This window comes from Procambarus clarkii, chromosome 22 (genome assembly GCF_040958095.1).
Source record: "Procambarus clarkii isolate CNS0578487 chromosome 22, FALCON_Pclarkii_2.0, whole genome shotgun sequence".
NCBI classification, from domain to species: Eukaryota; Metazoa; Arthropoda; class Malacostraca; order Decapoda; family Cambaridae; genus Procambarus; species Procambarus clarkii.
The window spans coordinates 19,676,998-19,701,724 of NC_091171.1; the positions used below are offsets into that span (position 1 = coordinate 19,676,998).

Sequence of the window (24,727 nt, forward strand, 5' to 3'; positions counted from 1 at the left end):
GGGAGGGGTGTGTGTGTGGGGGTGGATGCATGAAGGAGGGGTGTGTGTGGGGGTGGATGCATGAGGGAGGGGTATGTGTGGGGGGGGGTGGATGCAAGAGGGAGGGGTGTGTGGGGGGGTAGATGCATGAGGGAGGTGTGTGTGTGGGGGGTGGATGCATGAGGGAGGGGTGTGTGTGTGGGGGGTGGATGCATGAGGGAGGGGTGTGTGTGTGGGGGGGTGGATGCAAGAGGGAGGGGTGTGTGGGGGGGTAGATGCATGAGGGAGGTGTGTGTGTGGGGGGTGGATGCATGAGGGAGGGGTGTGTGTGGGGGTGGATGCATGAGGGAGGGGTGTGTGTGTGGGGGGTGGATGCAAGAGGGAGGGGTGTGTGAGGGGGTAGATGCATGAGGGAGGGGTGTTTGTGTGGGGGGTGGATGCATGAGGGAGGGGTGTGTGTGTGGGGTGGATGCATGAGGGAGGTGTGTGTGTGTGGGGGGTGGATGCAAGAGGGAGGGGTGTGTGGGGGGGTAGATGCATGAGGGAGGTGTGTGTGTGGGGGGTGGATGCATGAGGGAGGGGTGTGTGTGTGGGGTGGATGCATGAGGGAGGTGTGTGTGTGGGGGGTGGATGCAAGAGGGAGGGGTGTGTAGGGGGTAGATGCATGAGGGAGGTGTGTGTGGGGGGGGTGGATGCATGAGGGAGGGGTGTGTGTGTGTGGGGGGGTGGATGCATGAGGGAGGGGTGTGTGTGTGGGGGTGGATGCATGAGGGAGGGGTGTGTGTGTGGGGGTGGATGCATGAGGGAGGGGTGTGTGTGTGGGGGTGGATGCATGAGGGAGGGGTGTGTGTGTGGGGGGTGGATGCATGACGGAGGGGTGTGTGTGTGGGGGGTGGATGCATGAGGGAGGGGTGTGTGTGGGGGGTGGATGCATGAGGGAGGGGTGGATGCATGAGGGAGGGGTGTGTGTGGGGGTGGATGCATGAGGGAGGGGTGTGTGTGGGGGGGGGGTGGATGCATGAGGGAGGGGTGTGTGTGGGGGGTGGATGCATGAGGGAGGGGTGTGTGTGGGGTGGATGCAAGTGGGAGGGGTGTGTAGGGGGGTGCCTGAGGGAGGGGGGTGTTGGGGGAGGGGCGGGTGCATGACAGTGTTATAACCATGGTTGGTCCTCTCCGGTAGGATGTCATGGACGGGCCTCAGCCAGTGGTTCTGGAGCGAGGATGTGTGGTTGCCCCCCTTCTACACCTGGGACGACCTCGTCCACTCCCGCCACTTTATCTACCCCAACTTCTACGATGTCTGGACCTACCCGCTTGGCTTTGCCTTGTTCTTCATCGCCCTGCGCTACCTCGTCCTCACTCCCTATGTATTCACTCCTATAGCAAACTTTTATGGCGTGAAGAATACACAAGCGCGCCCGCCACCCTTTAATACAACACTAAATGGTATCTTCCGGCAGTACCGCAGCCACGCCCCTGTAGAGGTGGTCAGCAAGGCCGCGCAGTCTCTAGGGTGGACGGAGCGACAGGTGGAGAGGTGGCTGAGGCAGCAGGCGCTGGCGGCGCGCACCACCGACTTGGGCAAGTTCTGTGGTCTGGCGTGGGAGGCGCTCTACTACACGCTGTACTGCATCATGGGTCTGGTGGTGCTGTGGGACAAGCCTTGGCTCTGGGACATCCGCCACTGTTGGTACGGTTTCCCCAGGCACAATCTGGACACTGATGTGTGGTGGTACTACATGGTGCCGCTGGGCTTCTACTGGAGCATGACCATCACCCACAGCTTCCAGCACCGACGCAAGGACTCCAACCAGCTGTTCGTGCACCATGTTCTCACCATCATGCTCATCTCATTCTCCTGGGCGTGTAACTTTGTGCGTATCGGGACGCTGGTGTTGGTGGTGCACGAGTGTGCCGACATCCCCATGCTGGTGGCCAAGATGTGTAAACTGTGCGGACGACGCGACCTCATGGACAACCTCTTCGTGGTGTTCCTGCTGCTGTGGCTCTCCACCAGGACGGGACTGTATCCACTCTGGATCCTCAGGAGTACGCTCTTCGAGGCCCACGTCATCCTCGGACTCTGGTACCCTGTGTATTACATTTTTAATGGGATGTTACTTCTGCTGATGTTGATACACTTGGGCTGGACCTTCCTCATCCTGAGGATCGTGGTCCGCAAGCTGCGCAACAACCAGATAGACGATGTTCGCTCATCCACTGATGATTCAGTTCAGGAAAACGATGAGGCTGTCATCAAAAAGGAAAACTAAATTGAATTCATCCATGCATATTTGCATTACTTTCAGTTTTTGTTCTCAGCACTTGCAAGATCCAAAGAACTTTATGCAACATTGCTGGTCACGTTCTTGTTCCTTTTATTCACAATTAAGAGATTATACTTAATAATTACAATTCCTGTCCGATGTACAATCTTCACGAGAATTATCTTAGTCTAAGTGAACGCACAATCTTTTGAGCAATAAGAGGCTGTGAATGCATTCATGGTGCACCATGAAGCGTGTCCTACATAGGTAGTAATTAGTAGGGTGCGGCGCCCTCAACTGTACCTCAGGGAACTTGCTACTTGAGGGCGGCGTCGCCTCCACCAGTGTCCTCACCAGGACCGCCTCAACTCTACACGTCGCCTCCACCAGTGTCCTCACCAGGACCGCCTCAACTCTACACGTCGCCTCCACCAGTGTCCTCACCAGGACCGCCTCAACTCTACACGTCGCCTCCACCAGTGTCCTCACCAGGACCGCCTCAACTCTACACGTCGCCTCCACCAGTGTCCTCACCAGGACCGCCTCAACTCTACACGTCGCCTCCACCAGTGTCCTCACCAGGACCGCCTCAACTCTACACGTCGCCTCCACCAGTGTCTTCACCAGGACCGCCTCAACTCTACACGTCGCCTCCACCAGTGTCCTCACCAGGACCGCCTCAACTCTACACGTCGCCTCCACCAGTGTCCTCACCAGGACCGCCTCAACTCTACACGTCGCCTCCACCAGTGTCCTCACCAGGACCGCCTCAACTCTACACGTCGCCTCCACCAGTGTCCTCACCAGGACCGCCTCAACTCTACACGTCGCCTCCACCCCCACAACCCTCCCAAACTCCTGGAGTCTTCACCACTCCCCTATGCTCCTCTGTAGCTACAAACAAAATGCACACAACTTTGTCCCTGTAAGGAAGTTGATAGTTTCACAGCGGTAACGTTAAAAAAAAATTGTGCTTATAGTGAAGTGAATGTTGAGTACGGTGTGATAAGGTTCTCGTTGGGGCTCCTCCAGGTCTGAAGTGTCGGTGTGGTGGAGGCGGCCAGTCTTGGTCGCCTCCTGATATTAGAGGAGGGGATTGGTTATATTGTAGCCAGCACCCGTCACTGGTGGTGTGGGTGGCACCCGTCACTGGTGGTGTGGGTGGCACCCGTCACTGGTGGTGTGGGTGGCACCCGTCACTGGTGGTGTGGGTGGCACCCGTCACTGGTGGTGTGGGTGGCACCCGTCACTGGGGACTCTAGACTCCCACACCGGAGTCAAGAGTAATAATGGAATGTGCCGGGGAACTGGTCATCTTTGGGAACTAATGTAATGATAAAAGTAATTCAGTAATGTGCAATGATCAGTTGAGTATTATTATGGGGGTACGTTGTCAAGGTGGTAACCATTCCTGTGTTGCAACATGTACGTTATCAATTAAAGCAATAACCATTGCTAGGTTGCAACGTTATAAATTAAAGCAATAATCATTCCTATGTGGCAACGTGTACCTTGTCAGGTTAGGCAGTAACCATTGCTATGTTGTAATGTGTATCTTATCAATTAAGGCAGTAACCATTCCTATGTTGCAACGTGTACCTTGACAAGGCAGTAACCATTCCTGTGTGATAACGTGTACCTTGTGAAGGCAGTAACCATTCCTGTGTGACAACGTGTACCTTGTGAAGGCAGTAACCATTCCTGTGTGACAACGTGTACCTTGTGAAGGCAGTAACCAATGCAGTGTTGCCAGACGGAGCCTTGTGATGGCACTAATCGTTACAGGCCAAGAGTGTACATTGTCCCCCAGGCAGTATTGCCATTGCCACATTGTTCAAACATTATGCAAATATTATATATGTGATCGCTAGTCAGTTGCTGTGTTTTCTAGGAGTATCTAGGAGATTATTAATAAAGACAGTGGTTGATATATGTTTGTGTGTGCTGCTCCTTGAACACTCACTCTCCCTGGACCCTACCCCAGCTACCAGTATCTCCACCCCCACCCCCATAGTCTGCATCTCTACTGGCTCCCTCTACCCCACTATGTTCCTCCCACGCCCATTACGTTTCTCCCACGCCTTTTAATATTTATCTCTTATGAGGGTGTGAATACCCCTGAGGTTCCAGAATGGGTCTGGAGGTCACACAACGTCCTTCTCTCTCGTCCAAACTCTCACAAGTCAAGCCTGGCCTCGGGCCGGGCTTAGGGAGTAGAAGAACTCCCAGAACCCCATCAAGCAGGTTCCGTCATCCCCCCGGAGACGACCCGTGTGACCTGCCGCCAGAGGTGGGCCGCGACCCGCCGCCAAAGGTGGGCCACGACCCGCCGCCAGAGGTGGGCTGTGACCCGCCACCACAGGTGGTCCGTGACACGCCGCCAGAGGTGGTCTGCGACCCGCCGCCAGAGGTGGTCTGCGACCCGTTGCCAGAGGTGGGCCGCGACCCGCCGCCAGAGGTGGGCCGCGACCCGCCACCAGAGGTGGTCCGAGACACGCCGCCAGAGGTGGTCTGCGACCCGCCGCCAGAGGTGGGCTGCGACCCGCCGCCAGAGGTGGTCTGCGACCCGCCGCCACAGGTGGTCCGCAACCCGCCGCCAGAGGTGGGCCGCGACCCACCGCCAGAGGTGGTTTGTGACCCGCCGCCAGAGGTGGGCCGCGACCCACCGCCAGAGGTGGGCCGCGATCCGCCGCCAGAGGTGGGCCGCGACCCGCCGCCAGAGGTGGGCCGCAACCTGCCGCCAGAGGTGGGCCGAGACCCGCCGCCAGAGGTGGGCCGCGACCCGCCGCCAGAGGTGGGCCGCGACCCACCGCTAGAGGTGGGCCGAGACCCGCCGCCAGAGGTGGGCCGAGACCCGCCGCCAGAGGTGGGCCAAGACCCGCCGCCAGAGGTGGGCCGAGACCCGCCGCCAGAGGTGGGCCGCGACCCGCCGCCAGAGGTGGGCCAAGACCCGCCGCCAGAGGTCGCGAAGGGACGTCTTGTGGTCACTAATTGTGAGATTTTTTTTCTGTCGTGATATTCTAGTATTACATCCATCAACTTTAAACTGAAAGTCTAGATGGTCCTCCTGAGGAAGGACTTGCTTAGCTAACACGCTAAGTATAGTAAGCAGCTCATTCCCCACTCTAGAGACCTTAGAACAATTGACTAGCGCAAGCAAACACCGTGACCTCAAGAGTATGAATTCCCTTCTACTAGGACGTTGACCTTCGTCATTCGCCGGAGCGAATCTAACGAGTAGGTCACGGGTTCTCACAGCGTATTATTTGTTGTGTGCCACTATGAATTCAGCTCTAAGCTCATGAGGCAGTCTCAATTGAATAGCAATAATAATTTCAGGCAACATGGCAGAACAAATGTAAATAAATAAAATGTGTGGGGGGTAACGAAAGACAGCGTTCAACATAACAATACAGTTTATTCAACAAAGTACTAACTACAACAACGAAAAATATCAATGACGTTATTCGAAATCCTTCCTGTGACACTTTTACGAAAGCTCGACACCAGCCACAAGTATGACTACAGGATCCTTCCTGCTATCACGTTGTGCTGCATAAATAAACTAAGTTGAACATACTGAGTGTTCACAGAGGAATCAATCAAACAAAACATACTAATCTATAATCACTAATGCAACAACGACAAGGTAGGTTGGGAGACACATCTCCAGTAACCTCCCATCAGTTACTTTATGCTTCTTGCAACCCTCCCCTGCAATAGCAGTTGCAATGCAATCAAACTAGTAGCCTATCAATGACATTACAATGACTAATGGGGCTACTGGTAACTCCAGCAATTCTCCTTAATTAAATTCTTATGTTAACACTAAGTCCCTTGGACGATCAACAATCAATGACCAATTGATTACGTTAATATTAAAGTAACACTTATGTTAACTTCATCTTGTCTCCCACAGACAAATCAAACTGTACAACTGTCACTAGTAACTCGGAATTACACAAACACTTAACCTGTCGAGCGTTCAGCGAATAATCCCCATTAATCCCTGTACTTTGGACAGCTGATTAATCCTAGCGCGAGTTACGTTAAGGGTTACTATCGCCCATTCGATAGTTAACTACAATTCTATGTCCAAAGTGCTAAGAGGACGGCAATCAATCACCCTTGACTACCCTTGAGCAATTAATTACTATCTCGAAGATCAATGATTAATTAACACAAATACGTCACCTTTCCCACTGGCTCAACAAATATAACTTCAACGACATGAATCCCCTCTGGGGCCTATCATACCCTGATGAACTCTGGTGACTATCCCACGAACAGATAACTGATCACTACGTCTACGTTACTTTAACAATGACTTTACTCTCCCAAGAATCAATCAAATTACCTGTCCAACTGACCGATATTGATAACCGACGTTACGTTAATGAAACAATGTAGCCTTCGTGCGAGTCGATCAACCCCTGATCGGAGTTAACTACCTTAGACTTCCGGGAACCCTTAATTACCTTTTCCAGCAGATAGTACTTAAATGCAAGACTTCAGCCCTCCTGGAATTACTACAAGACTTGTCTGACTTCGCTTGAAGTGGCTGTTTGTCTCGGCTCCCTGACCGACTAAAACAGCTGTTCCTTGAAAAATAATTAACCCAAAAGTATCTTACGTTACTCAAATTGTCTAATGAACAATTTCTCTATAAGCAATGGGGTGTTCCCTTGTAGGAAGTGCGTTCCATGGTGGAATGTGGACTGTGCTCGGGCTGCTGTAAGCGTGCAGCCTGGAAGAGGCACCGCCACCGGCAGACGGCTGATACTTTTCTTTCGTTTCGGAAGGCGAGTGCGGTGGTCCGTAGGGCCATCTGTACAGCTAAGTGTGAGTGTTGGAAGTCTTATGTTTCCACCATTATGTCTGAAACTCCTCTGCCGCAGATCTGGAAGCGTATCCGCAAGATAGCGAGGAAGTTCGTTCCCGATGTCTCGCTGGTCCTTCACCTCCGTGGTACTCTTGTGGCAGACTCATTACAGATCGTGACTGAACTGGGTTCCCACTTTCCTTCTGTTAGCTCTGGTTCTCATCTTCCTCAATCTTTCCTTCATCGTAAACCTGTCCTTGAATCTCGTCCTTTACATTTTTGCACCCATCTCCGACTTCCCTATAACGATCCCTTCTCTCTCTCTGAACTTTAGTCTGCCCCAGCCCTCTGCGGTTCTACGGTGGCAGGCTCCAATGGCATTCATTATGAGATGCTTCGCCATCTCCCTCCATGCACATCTCAGTATTTACAGAGTCTGTATAATCGGGTCTGGGAGTCGTCGTTAGTCCCTGAGGACTGGCTCGATGCCATTGTCTTCCCTATTCGGAAACCAGGGTCTCTTGGGACATCACCTAAGGACTTCTGCCCTATTGCCCTCACAAGTTGTGTCTGCAAACTCTTTGAACGTATGGTTAACGTTCGTCTGATGTGGTTCTTGAAACGCTATCACCACCTCTCCCCTTTTCAATTTGGTTTTGGCAAGTGCCACAGCACACCAGTTGTCCTGGTGAACTTGGAGGTTTATATTCGTACTGCTTTTGCTGCAAAGACCCCAGTTGTTACCATCCTTTTTGACCTGGAAAAGGCTTACGACACCACCTGGCGATATCATATTCTGTTCCAACTTCATTCTTTTGGCCTTAGTGATAATCTCCCTCTCTTTCTCCAGAGCTTCCTCTCTCGTCGTTCTTTTCGAATAAGGCTTGGTGCCACTCTCTCTGCCTCTTTTCAGCAATACGAAGGGTGTGCCCCAATTTAGTGTTCTGAACAGCACTATTTTTCTGGTTGCCCTCAATGGTCTTCTATCCTCTCTTCCTTCTGGCATCTTCTCCGCTCTCTATGTCGACGATCTTACCCTTTGCTGTCGGGGTGATGATTTGCCTCTCCTTCAACGGCAGCTGCAACTTGCGATTGATGCCGTGTCGTCTTGGGCCACCGATCATGGCTTCAGGTTCTCTACGTCTTAAGACTTGTGCTATGACTTTTACTCGGAAGCATGTCTTTCTTCGTCCCTCTGTCGCTTTATGGTCATCCCCTTGTGTACAGGGATTCCGCTAAGCTTTTGGGGTTAATCTTTGACACTCTTTTGTCTTGGTCACCCCATATCTCTTACCTCTGATTTGAATGCTCTAAGGCCCTTACTCTCCTTAAGATTTTGTCCCATACTTCTTAGGGAGCGGATAAGCGCACTCTCCTCACTTTACATTCCTCTCTTGTCCTGTCTAAACTCAATTATGGTTGCCCTGCTAACTCGTCTGCTACTTCTTTTACTCTTCGCTGTCTTGATGCTTTGCACCATACTGGGTTGCACCTCAACTCTGGTGCCTTTCGTTTGACTCCCGTCCTCAGCTTGTATGTTGACACTGGCTTCAGACCGCTGTCATCGCTATCTTGCGCGGTCCTTGCAACATCCTTCCTCTCGCCTCTGTCATGCTTTAACTTTTACCCCTCCTGTGGTTCCTATTCCTCTTCACCACCTTCCTCTTTCTGGGTCTAAGTCTGCAGATGGTATAAGCTACTCTGTTGTTTTTCTTGACAGCACTTATATGTGTCGCTTACCTCCGGAGACTAGCATCTTCACAGCAGAACTTTATGCTATTCTCTATGCTCGTCGTCTCCTGCTTTCTCGTTGTAAATCTTCCTTTGTAGTTGTCGTTGACTCTCGGACTCTCATGGCTCTCAGGAGAGAGCCATGAGAGGCCTCATGGCTCTTGGGTCCTTTAATCCGGTCCATCCAGTGATCGTCGAGATTCAACATTGGCTGTTTCTTATTTCCAGTAAATTTAAGTCAGTTGAGTTTTGCTGGGTTCCCAGCCATATTGGTGTCTCTTTAAATGAGCGTGCGGATGCTGCCGCTAGGGAAGCTGTCCGCTCTTGTCCCATCTCCCGTAAAGGTATTCCTTATTCCGACTTTTATCCAGTTATTCATTCCTCCATCCTTACCCGTTGGCAGAGTTGTTGGTCTTCTTTTACTGGTAACAAACTGCGTACTCTTAAAGAGTAGTGTGTCCTCGTGGCCATCCTCCTACCATTGTAACCAGCGATGGGAAACAGCTCTGGCGAGGTTGTGTATTGGCCATACACGCTTAACTCACTGTCACTTAATGGAGTGCCGTCCTGCTCCCTATTGTCCAAATTGCATTGTACCTCTTAGACTCGTACAAATCCTTGTTGAATGTCCTGACTTTAAGGACAAGCGTGTGTCTTTCTTTCCGACCGTCCCTCACGGTCGCTTGTCCCTCGATAGAATTCTTGGTGAATTGGATACCTTTGATATCGTTTGCCTTATGCGTTTCTGTTCTCGTATTGGCGTCCTTGGTGATTTTTAGCGCTCTCTGATTGTTCCGCAAATTTGATGGTTCTACATAGCCTTCCTGGTTTGGTGCCTTCTTTTGATACTTGCACACAATTGTACAAGTCCTCCCTTGACTGACAGGATGTAAATTGGGGTGAAAATATCGTGTGCCCCAGTCCTTCCCTTCACCTAGCAGGTGCTCTAGAGACAAAGCGGGTGGAACACCTGACCTCGAATTTAGGCTTAGAGATATAAATCACCAATACACACAGAGGGGTACTTACTCAATTATATGGGTGGCTCTTTCACACCTCCTACCATATACACACACACTGCTGCAGAACTTGTAGGTAGCCATCCCCTCAGGGCGGCACAGTTGGCTAGGGTAGCCCAGCGCGGAGTCTTATGCGGCTCGGCTCACTTCGTACTCTTTCTCACTTGAACGGCTTCGCATCTGGCTCAGGGCGAAGCGCTTTGAACGTACAAAATGGCGGCAAACACTGTGAACGACAATGTCTACCGAAAATCCCAGCGAATTTCTATGGGAAAACTGCCCTGAACATTGGCAAGATATTCCCAGGTCTCTCCACTGCTATGAAACACTAGCAGGAGATCAGATGAAGTCTTATTGATGGCTGGAGATGGAGACTTATGATAGTCTGTTGCACTCTGCTCGTATGAATTACCCACTTCTCACTGTTCGTTAATACACTTCCTTGCTATCGCACACAAATATGAGGAGTTCCCGGATTCTGCTACGTTCCCTGCAGACCCACATCGATGTTGCTAGATATGAAGATGTACTAGAAGCCACTAGAGACAGGAGTTTTGCTTGGCTGGCCGACCAAGGAAATCCACGTCCTACAAGTCTAGTAACTAGGGCAGAATGATGCCAGGGGTGCCCCGGGCGGCAGGATGCCGGTTTTTACCGATCCTCAAACTAGCCAATCAGAGAGAAGCTCACTTGGGCCTATACCTCTTGGCCAATCATGGGCCAGCTTCTTGGCGCCCAAGGTGGTGTCCTCCAGGGCAGACGCCTTGGGTTGCCATGGGGACGGCGGCGGACTGCCCAATACCTCATGCCTCCCTCCTCCTCCTCTCGCTCCTTCGCTGCCCCTCTCCTCTCTCGCTCCTTAGCTGCCCCTCTCCACTCTCGCTCCTTCGCTGCCCCTCACCTCTCTCGCTCCTTCGCTGCCCCCTCTCCTTCTCTCTCGCTCCTTCGCTGCCCCTCTCCACTCTCGCTCCTTCGCTGCTCCTCTCCTCTCTCGCTCCTTCGTTGCCCCTCTCCTCTCTTGCTCCTTCGCTGCCCCTCTCCTCTCTCGCTCCTTCGCTGCCCCCTCTCCTTCTCTCTCGCTCCTTCGCTGCCCCTCTCCACTCTCGCTCCTTCGCTGCCCCTCTCCTCTCTCGCTCCTTCCCTGCCCCCCTCTCCTTCTCTCTCGCTCCTTCGCTGCCTCCATCACTTTTACAGTTAAAATTGCTATCCACTCTAACTCTCCACAAATGCCATTGTAACATATTTGGAATGCTGATGACCTAGGCTCGGCCCAGTGCATGGCCGAGTGCACGGCCGTTCACGTGCCCGGTGCATGGCGAGCGTCACGTGCACGTACACTATTAGAAGGTTTAGCTGGTGTAAACTCATCCCTTCACACTAATGTTGTAGTGACCCGGCAAGTGGTGATCAGAGGCCGCATGGGACCCCCTCTCATTTATGATGTGATCATTACCCATCAAAACTGATATTCATCAATGCTAGTACATTTATAATTGGGAACTTTACATGAAATGAAGTCCATCAATTGCCTACCTTGAGGTGGTTTTGGGGCTTGGCGTCCCCGCGGCCCGGTCGTCGACCAGGCTTCATGGTTGCTGGACTGGTCAACCAGGCTGTTGGACGTGGTTGCTCTCAGCCTGATGTAAGAATCACAGCCTGGTTGATCAGGTATCCTTTGGAGGTGTTTATCAAGTTCTGTCTTGAACACTGCGACGGGTCGGCCAGTTATGTCCTTCATGTATAGTGGAAGCGTGTTGAACAATCTCGGGCCCCTGATGTTGATAGAGTTCTCTCAGGGAGAGATTCTGCACATCCTGCCATGCCTTCAGATCTCATTTGGTATTATTTCTGAGCAACCCATCCACCTAATAGAACGTCGCATTTTGACGCATACTCTACCTAAGGCCAAAAATCGCCGTACTAGAAAATAGAAGCGGCTGGCGAAATTGACATACTCCCGTGTTCTGTTTTTCGTCCCCAGGTAGGTTAGGAGAGGGCACATTAGTACAACAGTATCTTGACGGTGGGACATTGTAGTAGGACGGGCTGCAGCGTCAGGCCTTACATGCGACTTGATTAAGGTAGCCGCGATAGTGTGGGTTATCGCGGGGATAGTGACCGCACAGTGCGCGAGATTTCTGACCCACACCATGACTCACTGTGGGTACGAGGCCCTCGTCGGTGATGCTTCGCTTTAGCCTTCGTTTCTGGCAGATGGAAGTGTACTCTGGTCGGCCAGGTGGTGGAGGACAACACTGGCTGAGGCACCACCACCACCAGGGGTCACTCACAGGTCAGGTCATCCACCACCACCACCAGGGGTCACTCACAGGTCAGGTCATCCACCACCACCACCAGGGGTCACTCACAGGTCAGGTCATCCACCACCACCACCAGGGGTCACTCACAGGTCAGGTCATCCACCACCACCACCAGGGGTCACTCACAGGTCAGGTCATCCACCTTCACCACCAGAGGTCACTCACAGGTCAGGTCATCCACCATCACCACCAGAGGTCACTCACAGGTCAGGTCATCCACCACTACCATAACCACTTCACGTAGCTTGCTTACATTAAACACTACTGCCTTTGTCACCACCACCCCCACTAACCCTACATTTACCTCTACCACCACTATACCCACTATTACCACCACTATACCCACTATTACCACAATTATACCCACTATTACCACCACTATACCCACAATTATACCCACTATTACCACCACTATAGCCACTATTACCACAATTATACCCACTATTACCACCACTATACCCACTATTACCACCACTATACCCACTATTACCACCACTATACCCACTATTACCACCACTATACCCACTATTACCACCACTATACCCACTATTACCACCACTATACCCACTATTACCACCACTATACCCACTATTACCACCACTATACCCACAATTATACCCACTATTACCACAATTATACCCACTATTACCACAATTATACCTACTATTACCACCACTATACCCACTATTACCACAATTATACCCACTATTACCACAATTATACCCACTATTACCACCACTATACCCACTATTACCACAATTATACCCACTATTACCACAATTATACCCATTATTACCACAATTATACCCACTATTACCACCACTATACCCACTATTACCACCACTATATCCAGTTACCACCACTATGCCCACTATTACCACCACTATACCCACTATTACCACAATTATACCCACTATTACCACCACTATACCCACAATTATACCCACTATTACCACAATTATACCCACTATTACCACAATTATACCCACTATTACCACAATTATACCCACTGTTACCACCACTATACCCACTATTACCACCACTATACCCACTATTACCACCACTATACCCACTGTTACCACCACTATACCCACAATTATACCCACTATTACCACTACTATACCCACTATTACCACAATTATACCCACTATTACCACATACCCACTATTACCACCACTATACCCACTATTACCACCACTATACCCACTATTACCACCACTATACCCACTATTACCACCACTATACCCACTATTACCACAATTATACCCACTATTACCACATACCCACTATTACCACCACTATACCCACTATTACCACCACTATACCCACTATTACCACCACTATACCCACTATTACCACCACTATACCCACTATTACCACAATTATACCCACTATTACCACCACTATACCCACTATTACCACAATTATACCCACTATTACCACAATTATACCCACTATTACCACAATTATACCCACTATTACCACCACTATACCCACTATTACCACCACTATACCCAGTTACCACCACTATACCCACTATTACCACCACTGTACCCACTATTACCACAATTATACCCACTATTACCACCACTATACCCACAATTATACCCACTATTACCACAATTATACCCACTATTACCACAATTATACCCACTATTACCACAATTATACCCACTATTACCAACACTATACCCATTATTACCACCACTATACCCACTATTACCACCACTATACCCACTGTTACCACCACTATACCCACTATTACCACCACTATACCCACTATTACCACAATTATACCCACTATTACCACATACCCACTATTACCACCACTATACCCACTATTACCACCACTATACCCACTATTACCACCACTATACCCACTATTACCACCACTATACCCACTATTACCACCACTATACCCACTGTTACCACCACTATACCCACTATTACTACGGAAAGTGCCATTGCTAAAAAATACCCCCCCCCTGTCTACCACCATTACAATTATCATGGTAATAGAGATTACCAGCATATCTTCCACCACAACACCACTCTAAGAGAGAATAAGAGGGAAATGATCACTGCATATAAAATACTAAGGGGAATGGATAAGGTGTACAGGGACAGTTGTAAAACGAGGTAAACTAGGACGTGAAGCAGGAGAATGGTAGAAGCTGAGGCGAGAAGTAAACAGGTGTCCACCAAGGTGAGGATATGGTCGAGGCGCTGCGTGTGGTCAACAGTGGTAGCCTCCACACACACCTTCAAGAGGAAATACGTGGTGTGACTCAAGACTTCAAGGCACTAGGTGCAAGGAGGCGGGGGAGTGGGTGAGGGGGACACCTGTGTTCCCTGTACAGTAGCCGTCTTTACCAGTAGTCCCTGGTGCTGGGCTTGGCGCTTTTTGATTATTTCTTCTCAACCATCGTAGAAACTTGAGAACGTTTGGCGTTTCTTGTTGATGGGAGACATGGAGCGTGTAGTTAGGCTCCTCTGGGTCCCCCTGGACCAACTATTGTCCATCATGCCCCAAGATGTGTACCCACCTCCCCACCCTCCCTTCCCCACAACAATACCGCAGGGTGCCCATGTGGCCATGTTGGTGTTACCGTGGACGTGCCCACACGGTGGTTAAGGACGCTATCTACACCTATCAAAAAACAATAATCATTTCTCAAACTTCTTCCCAAACGTTCATTCCTCACTCCGCGACCACTGGCGCTAGGGACGCTCTGAGCTTACAGATAACAAACCGCGCGCTCTTTAAAACTGAGATATCTCCTTGGATTTCCTCTTACTAACGGCTACACGGCTAGACATTACAACGGCTTTGGGTAGGTTACATACTGTCCGTGAGTTAAGCGTATACAGGCTTAACTAGCGGACACTTAACGGAACGCCAGCCTGCTCCTTGCTATCTAAACTGCATTGTCCCTCTTACAGTCGTACACCTCCTTGTACAATGTCCCGACTTTCAGCACGATCATGTGCCTGGCTCTCCTAATGTCCCTCTAGGACATTAGAGTACATTGTCTACAACACTGGAGGCTTATATACACGGGCGGTGGGGAGTATTACAACACTGGTGGTTGTAGACACGGGCGGTGTTGAGTATTACAACACTGGTGGTTGTAGACACGGACGGTGTTGAGTATTACAACACTGGTGGTTGTAGACACGGACGGTGTTGAGTATTACAACACTGGTGGTTGTAGACACGGGCGGTGCGGAGTATTAAACACTGGTGGGCGACCATCCGAGGTGATGTTCGCCATTTGTCTCTGTTATGACTGGTGATTATAATTATTTATTGAAGACCTAAATACGTGTTCCACTATTATTGTGTTTACGAAGACTTTGTCGTGCGGCTCCTGAATGTGGGACACAACTTCTCCCATGCCCCGCTCCTGGGCATCTTACTCTCATAACAATGTCAGTGAGCTCCGTGTTGCGGAGCGTCTCATTCCCTGTTTTTGTTCAGTAAAGACATTATTTTCTAATTACAGTGTGGGCTGCTCCAGCCGTGCCGTCAGTGGGCCTAACAGATCCAACAATGTGTAGAGTCCCTCAACATTGTGTCCTCGCACTTATTCATTTCCTCAAGATACACGCCACATTTATTGTGGTGACAATATGCTTCATCATCCCGAGCGAGGGAGTGGGCCCTACAGGCACGGGCTCGGGCTCGGGCTCACGGGCACGGGCACTCAAGCAGGTGGCGTTCTTGGAGGCAGGAAACTGATGAGTAATGTGTGGTATTCCTGTTGCCTAGAACTGATTTTCTTTTGGCGAGGTCCGTGGAGTGAGGCTTTCTGGCACTCTTGGTATTAAGTGAAGCATTTGGCTCCTTAATCTAGTTAAGGATTAGTTCCTTAACAGGGAACACTGGGAAAGAGTTAGTCCTTGACATAGATAACATGTTATGGCTGTTTTGGGGACTCAAGAAATGACTGCCGTTGCTTCAGGGATTGTTCACGTGAGTTAAGGAGTGTGTGCACAAGACGGGGGCGGCGCAGTGTACATCATCTTCACCAAAACGATGACGGACCCCGTGACCATAGCAGGATGTGGCTCTCAGCAGGGTCGTGGGTCAACGTGAGCTCTCAGCAGGGTCGTGGGTCAACGTGAGCTCTCAGCAGGGTCGTGGGTCAACGTGAGCTCTCAGCAGGGTCGTGGGTCAACGTGAGCTCTCAGCAGGGTCGTGGGTCAACGTGGGCTCTCAGCAGGGTCGTGGGTCAACGTGAGCTCTCAGCAGGGCCGTGGGTCAACGTGGGCTCTCAGCAGGGTCGTGGGTCAACGTGGGCTCTCAGCAGGGTCGTGGGTCAACGTGGGCTCTCAGCAGGGTCGTGGGTCAACGTGGGCTCTCAGCAGGGTCGTGGGTCAACGTGGGCTCTCAGCAGGGTCGTGGGTCAACGTGGGCTCTCAGCAGGGTCGTGGGTCAACGTGGGCTCTCAGCAGGGCCGTGGGTCAACGTGAGCTCTCAGCAGGGTCGTGGGTCAACGTGGGCTGTCAGCAGGGCCGTGGGTCAACGTGGGCTCTCCGCAGGGTCGTGGGTCAACGTGGGCTCTCAGCAGGGTCGTGGGTCAACGTGGGCTCTCAGCAGGGTCGTGGGTCAACGTGGGCTCTCAGCAGGGTCGTGGGTCAGCGTGGGCTCTCAGCAGGGTCGTGGGTCAACGTGGGCTCTCAGCAGGGTCGTGGGTCAACGTGGGCTCTCAGCAGGGTCGTGGGTCAGCGTGGGCTCTCAGCAGGGTCGTGGGTCAACGTGAGCATGCCACTACAAGTTAATCAAATTTACTCTTAAATGAACAAATCCACAACGGCCGTGATTGAAGGGTTCGACATGGTCAAATTCTTTTGACCATGTCGTGACACAATCGATTAAGGCGCGTCTGGGATTCTTTCTGAGGTAGGTTCGAACCTTCATCACGCCCCTTGTGGGTTTGTTCATTTGATACATCACGCTATTGTGATTTGTGCGTGTAAACTTGCTCTCCTCGCCCTTGCTAGAGTCGTCAGTACCGCTGATACTAATAATGGTCAGCCTTCCACATCATCACCATCATCATCATCACAAATTTGCTGGTCTTCCTTAACTTTCTTGTGATGAGAACATATACTCTCGTCCTATTGATTGAGAGCATGAAGTGAAGTGCAGGACACTTCCCCAATGATTCGAATGGAGTGACTCACCTTGCCTGAGGTGGGAGCTTGTATCATGACACCGTCTCTTATACTCCTAACGCAGATGCGTCAGTGACAATGACGCTCGTAAGTACTGTATGGCGATTACTGTCGGACTTCCACTGTTCTTGAGGGGCTCCCAGTTCCATATTCCGTGTGCTCCAGACTGACCCATCAGAGACAGGTGGTGGGCCGTGTGTGGGCAGGCAGGTGGGTGGTGGGCCGTGTGTGGGCAGGCAGGTGGGTGGTGGGCCGTGTGGGGGCAGGCAGGTGGGTGGTGGGCCGTGTGTGGGCAGGCAGGTGGGTGGTGGGCCGTGTGTGGGCAGGCAGGTGGGTGGTGGGCCGTGTGTGGGCAGGCAGGCAGGTGGGGTAGTGGGCCGTGTGTGGGCAGGCAGGTGGGGTAGTGGGCCGTGTGTGGGCAGGCAGGCAGGTGGGGTAGTGGGCCGTGTGTGGGCAGGCAGGCAGGTGGGGTAGTGGGCCGTGTGTGGGCAGGCAGGCAGGTGGGGTAGTGGGCCGTGTGTGGGCAGGCAGGCAGGTGGGGTAGTGGGCCGTGTGTGGGCAGGCAGGCAGGTGGGTGGTGGGCCGTGTGTGGGCAGGCAGGCAGGTGGGGTAGTGGGCCGTGTGTGGGCAGGCAGGTGGGTGGTGGCCGTGTGTGGGCAGGCAGGCAGGTGGGGTAGTGGGCCGTGTGTGGGCAGGCAGGCAGGCAGGTGGGTGGTGGGCCGTGTGTGGGCAGGCCGGTGCGTGGTGGGCTGTGTGTGGGCAGGCAGGTGGATGGGTGGCCGTGTGTGGGCAGGCAGGTGGGTGGTGGCCGTGTGTGGGCAGGCAGGCAGGTGGGTGGTGGGCCGTGTGTGGGCAGGCCGGTGCGTGGTGGGCTGTGTGTGGGCAGGCAGGTGGATGGGTGGCCGTGTGCCTGCCCTGTGGTGGGCAGGCAGGTGGGTGGTGGCCGTGTGTGGGCAGGCAGGCAGGTGGGTGGTGGGCCGTGTGTGGGCAGGCAGGTGGGTGGTGGGCCGTGTGTGGGCAGGCAGGTGGGTGGCCGTGTGTGGGCAGGCAGGCAGGCAGATGGGTGGTGGCCGTGTGTGGGCAGGCAGGCAGGTGGGTGGTGGCCGTGTGTGGGCAGGCAAGCAGGTGGGTGGTGGGCCGTGTGTGGGCAGGCAGGCAGGTGGGTGGTGGCCGTGTGTGGGCAGGCAGGCAGGTGGGTGGTGGGCCGTGTGTGGGCAGGCAGGTGGGTGGGTGGTGGCTGTGTGTTGGCAGGCAGGTGGGTGGTGGGTGGCTGTGTGTTGGCAGGCAGGTGGGTGGTGGGTGGCTGTGTGTGGGCAGGCAGGTGGGTGGTGGGCCGTGTGTGGGCAGGCAGGTGGGTGGTGGCCGTGTGTGGGCAGGCAGGTGGGTGGCCGTGTGTGGGCAGGCAGGTGGGTGGCCGTGTGTGGGCAGACAGGTGGGTGGTGGCCGTGTGTGGGCAGGCAGGTGGGTGGTGGCCGTGTGTGGGCAGGCAGGTGGGTGGTGGCCGTGTGTGGACAGACAGGTGGGTGGCCGTGTGTGGGCAGGCAGGTGGGTGGCCGTGTGTGGGCAGACAGGTGGGTGGCCGTGTGTGGGCAGACAGGTGGGTGGCCGTGTGTGGGCAGGCAGGTGGGTGGCCGTGTGTGGGCAGGCAGGTGGGTGGCCGTGTGTGGGCAGGCAGGTGGGTGGCCGTGTGTGGGCAGACAGGTGGGTGGCCGTGTGTGGGCAGGCAGGTGGGTGGCCGTGTGTGGGCAGACAGGTGGGTGGCCGTGTGTGGGCAGACAGGTGGGTGGCCGTGTGTGGGCAGGCAGGTGGGTTGCCGTGTGTGGGCAGACAGGTGGGTGGGTGGCCGTGTGTGGGCAGGCAGGTGGGTGGTGGGCCGTGTGTGGGCAGGCAGGTGGGTTGCCGTGTGTGGGCAGGCAGGTGGGTGGCCGTGTGTGGGCAGACAGGTGGGTGGCCGTGTGTGGGCAGGCAGGTGGGTTGCCGTGTGTGGGCAGACAGGTGGGTGGGTGGCCGTGTGTGGGCAGGCAGGTGGGTGGTGGGCCGTGTGTGGGCAGGCAGGTGGGTTGCCGTGTGTGGGCAGGCAGGTGGGTGGCCGTGTGTGGGCAGACAGGTGGGTGGCCGTGTGTGGGCAGGCAGGTGGGTGGCCGTGTGTGGGCAGGCAGGTGGGTTGCCGTGTGTGGGCAGACAGGTGGGTGGGTGGCCGTGTGTGGGCAGGCAGGTGGGTGGTGGGCCGTGTGTGGGCAGGCAGGTGGGTTGCCGTGTGTGGGCAGACAGGTGGGTGGGTGGCCGTGTGTGGGCAGGCAGGTGGGTGGTGGGCCGTGTGTGGGCAGGCAGGTGGGTTGCCGTGTGTGGGCAGGCAGGTGGGTGGCCGTGTGTGGGCAGACAGGTGGGTGGCCGTGTGTGGGCAGGCAGGTGGGTTGCCGTGTGTGGGCAGACAGGTGGGTGGGTGGCCGTGTGTGGGCAGGCAGGTGGGTGGTGGGCCGTGTGTGGGCAGGCAGGTGGGTTGCCGTGTGTGGGCAGGCAGGTGGGTGGCCGTGTGTGGGCAGGCAGGTGGGTGGCCGTGTGTGGGCAGGCAGGCAGGTGGGTGGTGGGCCGTGTGTGGGCAGGCAGGCAGGTGGGTGGCCGTGTGTGGGCAGGCAGGTGGGTGGCCGTGTGTGGGCAGGCAGGCAGGTGGGTGGTGGGCCGTGTGTACTCACCTATTTGTACTCACCTATTTGTGCTTGCGGGGGTTGAGCTTTGGCTCTTTGGTCCCGCCTCTCAACTGTCAATCAACTGGTGTGGGCAGGCAGGTGGGTGGCCGTGTGCAGGCAGGCAGGTAGGTGGGTGGTGGGCCGTGTGTGGGCAGACAGGTGGGTGGCCGTGTGCAGGCAGGCAGGTAGGTGGGTGGTGGGCCGTGTGTGGGCAGACAGGTGGGTGGTGGGCCGTGTGTGGGCAGACAGGTGGGTGGTGGGCCGTGTGTGGGCAGACAGGTGGGTGGCCGGGTGTGGGCAGGCAGGTGGGTGGCCGTGTGTGAGCAGGCAGGTGGGTGGCCGTGTGTGGGCAGACAGGTGGGTGACCGTGTGTGGGCAGACAGGTGGGTGGCCGTGTGTGGGCAGACAGGTGGGTGGCCGTGTGTGAGCAGGCAGGTGGGTGGCCGTGTGTGGGCAGGCAGGTGGGTGACCGTGTGTGGGCAGACAGGTGGGTGGCCGTGTGTGAGCAGGCAGGTGGGTGGCCGTGTGTGGGCAGACAGGTGGGTGACCGTGTGTGGGCAGACAGGTGGGTTGCCGTGTGTGAGCAGGCAGGTGGGTGGCCGTGTGTGGGCAGGCAGGTGGGTGACCGTGTGTGGGCAGACAGGTGGGTGGCCGTGTGTGGGCAGACAGGTGGGTGGCCGTGTGTGGGCAGACAGGTGTGTGGCCGTGTGTGGGCAGACAGGTGTGTGTCATGGAGAGGGAGGGAGTGTGTGTGTAAGGAGCCACCAGGGCCCGGGGGGGGGGTGTCACGGGTCCGCCTGATAACACCATGATAACATATCACAACACACCGCTCATTGTACCGTCAAGCGCTCTCCTCCCACCCCTCAACCTCTCCTGCCCAACACTCTCCCTGGCTCACACTGTGGCTCACCCTGCCTCTCACTGTGGCTCATCCTGGCTCACACTGTGACTCACCCTGGCACTCACTGTGACTCACCCTGGCTCTCACTGTGACTCACCCTGGCTCACACTGTGGCTCACCCTGCCTCTCACTGTGGCTCACCCTGGCTCACACTGTGACTCACCCTGGCACTCACTGTGGCTCACCCTGGCTCTCACTGTGACTCACCCTGGCTCTCACTGTGGCTCACCCTGGCTCTCACTGTGGCTCACCCTGGCTCACACTGTGACTCACCCTGGCTCTCACTGTGGCTCACCCTGGCTCTCACTGTGACTCACCCTGGCTCACACTGTGGCTCACCCTAGCTCACACTGTGACTCACCCTGGCTCACACTGTGGCTCACCCTGGCTCACACTGTGACTCACCCTGGCTTACACTGTGGCTCACCCTGGCTCACACTGTGACTCACCCTGGCTCACACTGTGACTCACCCTGGCTCTCACCCTCACAACAGATACAAATTCACATCCTTGAGTGGTATCAAATACAAATACGCCACAAATACAGATTGCCCCACATGTGCCAGTGTGTGCCCCTATCCCTGTCACACACTGCCCTCATACTCCTTGCCTGCACAGTTAAGTCCCGTCAGCACATACTCACTCAACATGCTAAAAGCAGCATCAGCTTATACAGCATCAGGATTGTGTCTGGATGGGGTTCTGCAGAGTTGTTCTACTCCCCAAGCCCGGCCCGAGGCCAGGCTTGGCTTGTGAGGGCCCTACAACACTCCGGGCCACGATTGTACTCTGGTTTGGTTACTGTGTTAGGGGAGGCAGGGTGAGTGTTGTATGACCCAGGGGTTACCTTACCTTGAGGTTACCTTGAGGTGCTTCCGGGGCTTAGCGTCCCCGCGGCCCGGTCGTCGACCAGGCCTCCTGGTTGCTGGACTGATCAACCAGGCTGTTGGACGCGGCTGCTCCCAGCCTGACGTATGAGTCACAGCCTGGTTGATCAGGTATCCTTTGGAGGTGCTTATCCAGTTCTCTCTTGAACACTGTGAGGGGATTGCCAGTTATGCCCCTTATGTGTAGCGGAAGCGTATTGAACAGTCTCGGGCCTCTGATGTTGATAGAGTTCTCTCTCAGAGTACCTGTTGCACCTCCGCTTTTCAACGGGGGTATTCTGCACATCCTGCCATGTCTTCTGGTCTCATGTGATGTTATTTCTGTGTGCAGGTTTGGGACCAGCCCCTCTAACATTTTCCATGTGTAAATTATTATGTATCTCTCCCGCCTGCGCTCAAGGGAGTACAGATTTAGGCTCTTCAGTCGGTCCCAATAGTTTAGGTGTTTTACTGAGTGGATTCTAGCAGTAAAGGATCTCTACACGCTCTCCAGGTCAGCAATTTCTCCAGCTTTGAAAGGGGCTGTCATTGTACAGCAGTACTCCACTCTAGAGAGCACAAGCGTTTTGAAAAGTGTCATCATCGGTATAGCATCTCTAGTGTGAAAAGTTCTTGTTATCCAACCTGTCATTTTTCTTGCAGTTGTGACGGCTACTTTATTGTGTTCTTTAAAGGTAAGGTCTTCCGACATGAGTACACCCAGATCCTTTACATTGCCTTTACGTTCTATGTTATGATTTGACTGAGTTTTGTACGTGGTTTCCGTTTTATATTTTCATTTTTTTCCATAGCGCATGAGCTGGAACTTGTCTTCGTTAAACACCATATTATTTTCTGTAGCCTGCATATTCTGGGGTGAATATATACTGAATGCAACATCTGTTTGATACCTGGTTGATGGGGTTCTGGGAGTTCTTCTACTCCCCAAGCTCTGCCCGAAGCCAGGCTCGACTTGTGGGAGTTTGGTCCACCAGGCTGTTGCTTGGAGCGGCCCGCAGCGCCACATACCCACCACAGCCCGGTTGGTCCGGCACTCCTTGGAGGAAACAATTTAGTTTCCTCTTGAAGATGTCCACGGTTGTTCCGGCAATATTTCTTATGCTGGCTGGGAGGATGTTGAACAGCCGCAAACCTCTGATGTTTATACAGTGCTCTCTGATTGTGCCTATGGCACCTCTGCTCTTCACTGGTTCTATTGTGCATTTTCTTCCATATCGTTCACTCCAGTACGTTGTTATTTTACTGGGTTGAGTTGATGTGTATATCAACATCACAGAGACCACCTGTACACTGGCTTGGTTACTGAGAGCTGGAAGCGTTACACATCAACCTACCAACGGTGACGTTACTGAGAGCTGGAAGCGTTACACATCAACCTACCAACGGTGACGTTACTGAGAGCTGGAAGCGTTACACATCAACCCACCAACGGTGACGTTACTGAGAGCTGGAAGCATTACACATCAACCTACCAACGGTGACGTTACTGAGAGCTGGAAGCATTACACACCAACCCACCAACGGTAACGTTACTGAGAGCTGGAAGCATTACACATCAACCTACCAACGGTGACGTTACTGAGAGCTGGAAGCGTTACACATCAACCCACCAACGGTAACGTTACTGAGAGCTGGAAGCATTACACATCAACCCACCAACGGTAACGTTACTGAGAGCTGGAAGCATTACACACCAACCCACCAACGGTAACGTTACTGAGAGCTGGAAGCATTACACACCAACCCACCAACGGTAGCAGCCAAGATGAATGTCAGTCTATATTGTTGGCCATCCACCTTATAACGGTCAAGATCACTGAATCTTCATTTGCAACCGTAAACAACGTAACATCAGAATGCAACACATCGTCTCTGAAGAAATAAAGCATTAAAAACGAAAGAAAAGGTATTTGAATCCAACTCCCCTCAAGAAGACTGAATTCTGTCAATCTACTCCGTTGCTAAGCTTGCCGTAAATAATGAAAATGTTGAATGTAATCTTGAGAATATAAAGTTGACTTCATAGACCCGGGTCATAAACCTGACTTCTCTCCTTCCAAGCTTATATAACTGCACGTAAACGAGCCAGGACAACATGTGAAGATGCCGTCACATACAATGCTATTCTTATTGACTTGCACAATTTTCTTTTTAACATGCTTAGGTACATTGGCTTCTATGCAGCTACCCAAGACTATATGAGAGTTAATAACCATTTCGTTGAAAGGTTAATCATACAGGATCAGTAGTCTGCACTGGCAAACTTTGTATACATTATGAGGATATCAAGAACACGAGAGTTAATAAATTAATTGCAAAGCTCCAGATACCTCATATCGACAGGTCGAAACGGTATAAGAACAGGACATTCAGTAATGTAATGCATGAGATTATAATCAGTTCCTGCTCACAGAGTTTGCACTTGGAGTGCTCAGGATTGGGAGATTAGCCAGCTGCCACAGGTAACAGTAAATCAACCTGATCCTGGCAACCATTGTGTCGCACAGTCTGGTGGACGTTTTGTGCTGCCCATAAACATAGGTATAGAATCTAAACAAATCATAGCTTTTCATACTAGTGCTTTCAGGCCTTTGAGAGTGTGATTTCTCCTATCAGACCGGAATGTTTGGAATAGTCTTAAAGATGCTGTCTGTGTCGTCATGATGAGTTACATTTAATGGTATCCATACAAAAGCTTTTCTAAACAACTTATTCTATGCAGCGAACAACAGATTTTATATAATTGTTATTATGAGGTTCTTGCGATTTTTCTCATTATTTATCTCATGGAAGCTTTCAAGAGCTTGATGAGCAGGCTTTGAATCACAGAAAATTACTACTGTGTTTCTCTTGTTAGTAACTGACTCTGTGTGGAGTTGTCGCTTTCTTGTTCCAGGTGATACTTACCGCACTCATTGCCGTCGTGAAG

At 53.0% G+C, this 24,727-nt stretch overlaps 4 protein-coding genes across 11 annotated transcripts in view; 3 read left to right on the plus strand and 1 right to left on the minus strand.

The window, feature by feature from the left end:
* Nucleotides 1-4,178, plus strand: part of LOC123757685 (ceramide synthase 6) — a 103,056-nt gene extending 98,878 nt beyond the window's left edge. For all 3 annotated transcript variants that reach the window (XM_069329521.1, XM_045741543.2, XM_045741536.2), the window contains exon 2: nt 1,160-4,178. In XM_069329521.1, coding sequence (XP_069185622.1) covers nt 1,161-2,252 — 1,092 coding nt within the window. In that variant the 5' untranslated portion in view covers nt 1,160 and the 3' untranslated portion in view covers nt 2,253-4,178. The remainder of the gene's footprint in view (nt 1-1,159) is intronic.
* LOC123757638 (bifunctional peptidase and arginyl-hydroxylase JMJD5) overlaps nt 1-24,727 on the plus strand; it is a 296,441-nt gene that overhangs the window by 98,263 nt on the left and 173,451 nt on the right. The window lies entirely within an intron of this gene.
* Nucleotides 4,497-5,282, minus strand: LOC123760496 (uncharacterized). Its single transcript, XM_045746189.2, has one exon. The coding sequence runs from the start codon at nt 5,280-5,282 to the stop codon at nt 4,497-4,499; it is 786 nt and encodes a 261-aa protein (XP_045602145.2).
* LOC138367434 (armadillo repeat-containing X-linked protein 4-like) lies at nt 16,179-16,940 on the plus strand. Its single transcript, XM_069329088.1, has 2 exons — nt 16,179-16,234; nt 16,337-16,940. Exons 1-2 carry the CDS (start codon nt 16,179-16,181, stop codon nt 16,938-16,940), a joined length of 660 nt encoding a protein of 219 aa, XP_069185189.1.

Excerpts from the sequence above, each read along its gene's own strand:
- LOC138367434 (XM_069329088.1), top strand. The coding sequence starts at position 16,179 with ATGACGGACCCCGTGACCATAGCAGGATGTGGCTCTCAGCAGGGTCGT. Across the intron at positions 16,235-16,336 it reads CAGCAGGGTCGTGGGTCAAC|GGTCGTGGGTCAACGTGGGC; the intron begins GTGAGCTCTCAG and ends AGCTCTCAGCAG.
- LOC123760496 (XM_045746189.2), bottom strand. The coding sequence starts at position 5,282 with ATGGATGTAATACTAGAATATCACGACAGAAAAAAAATCTCACAATTA.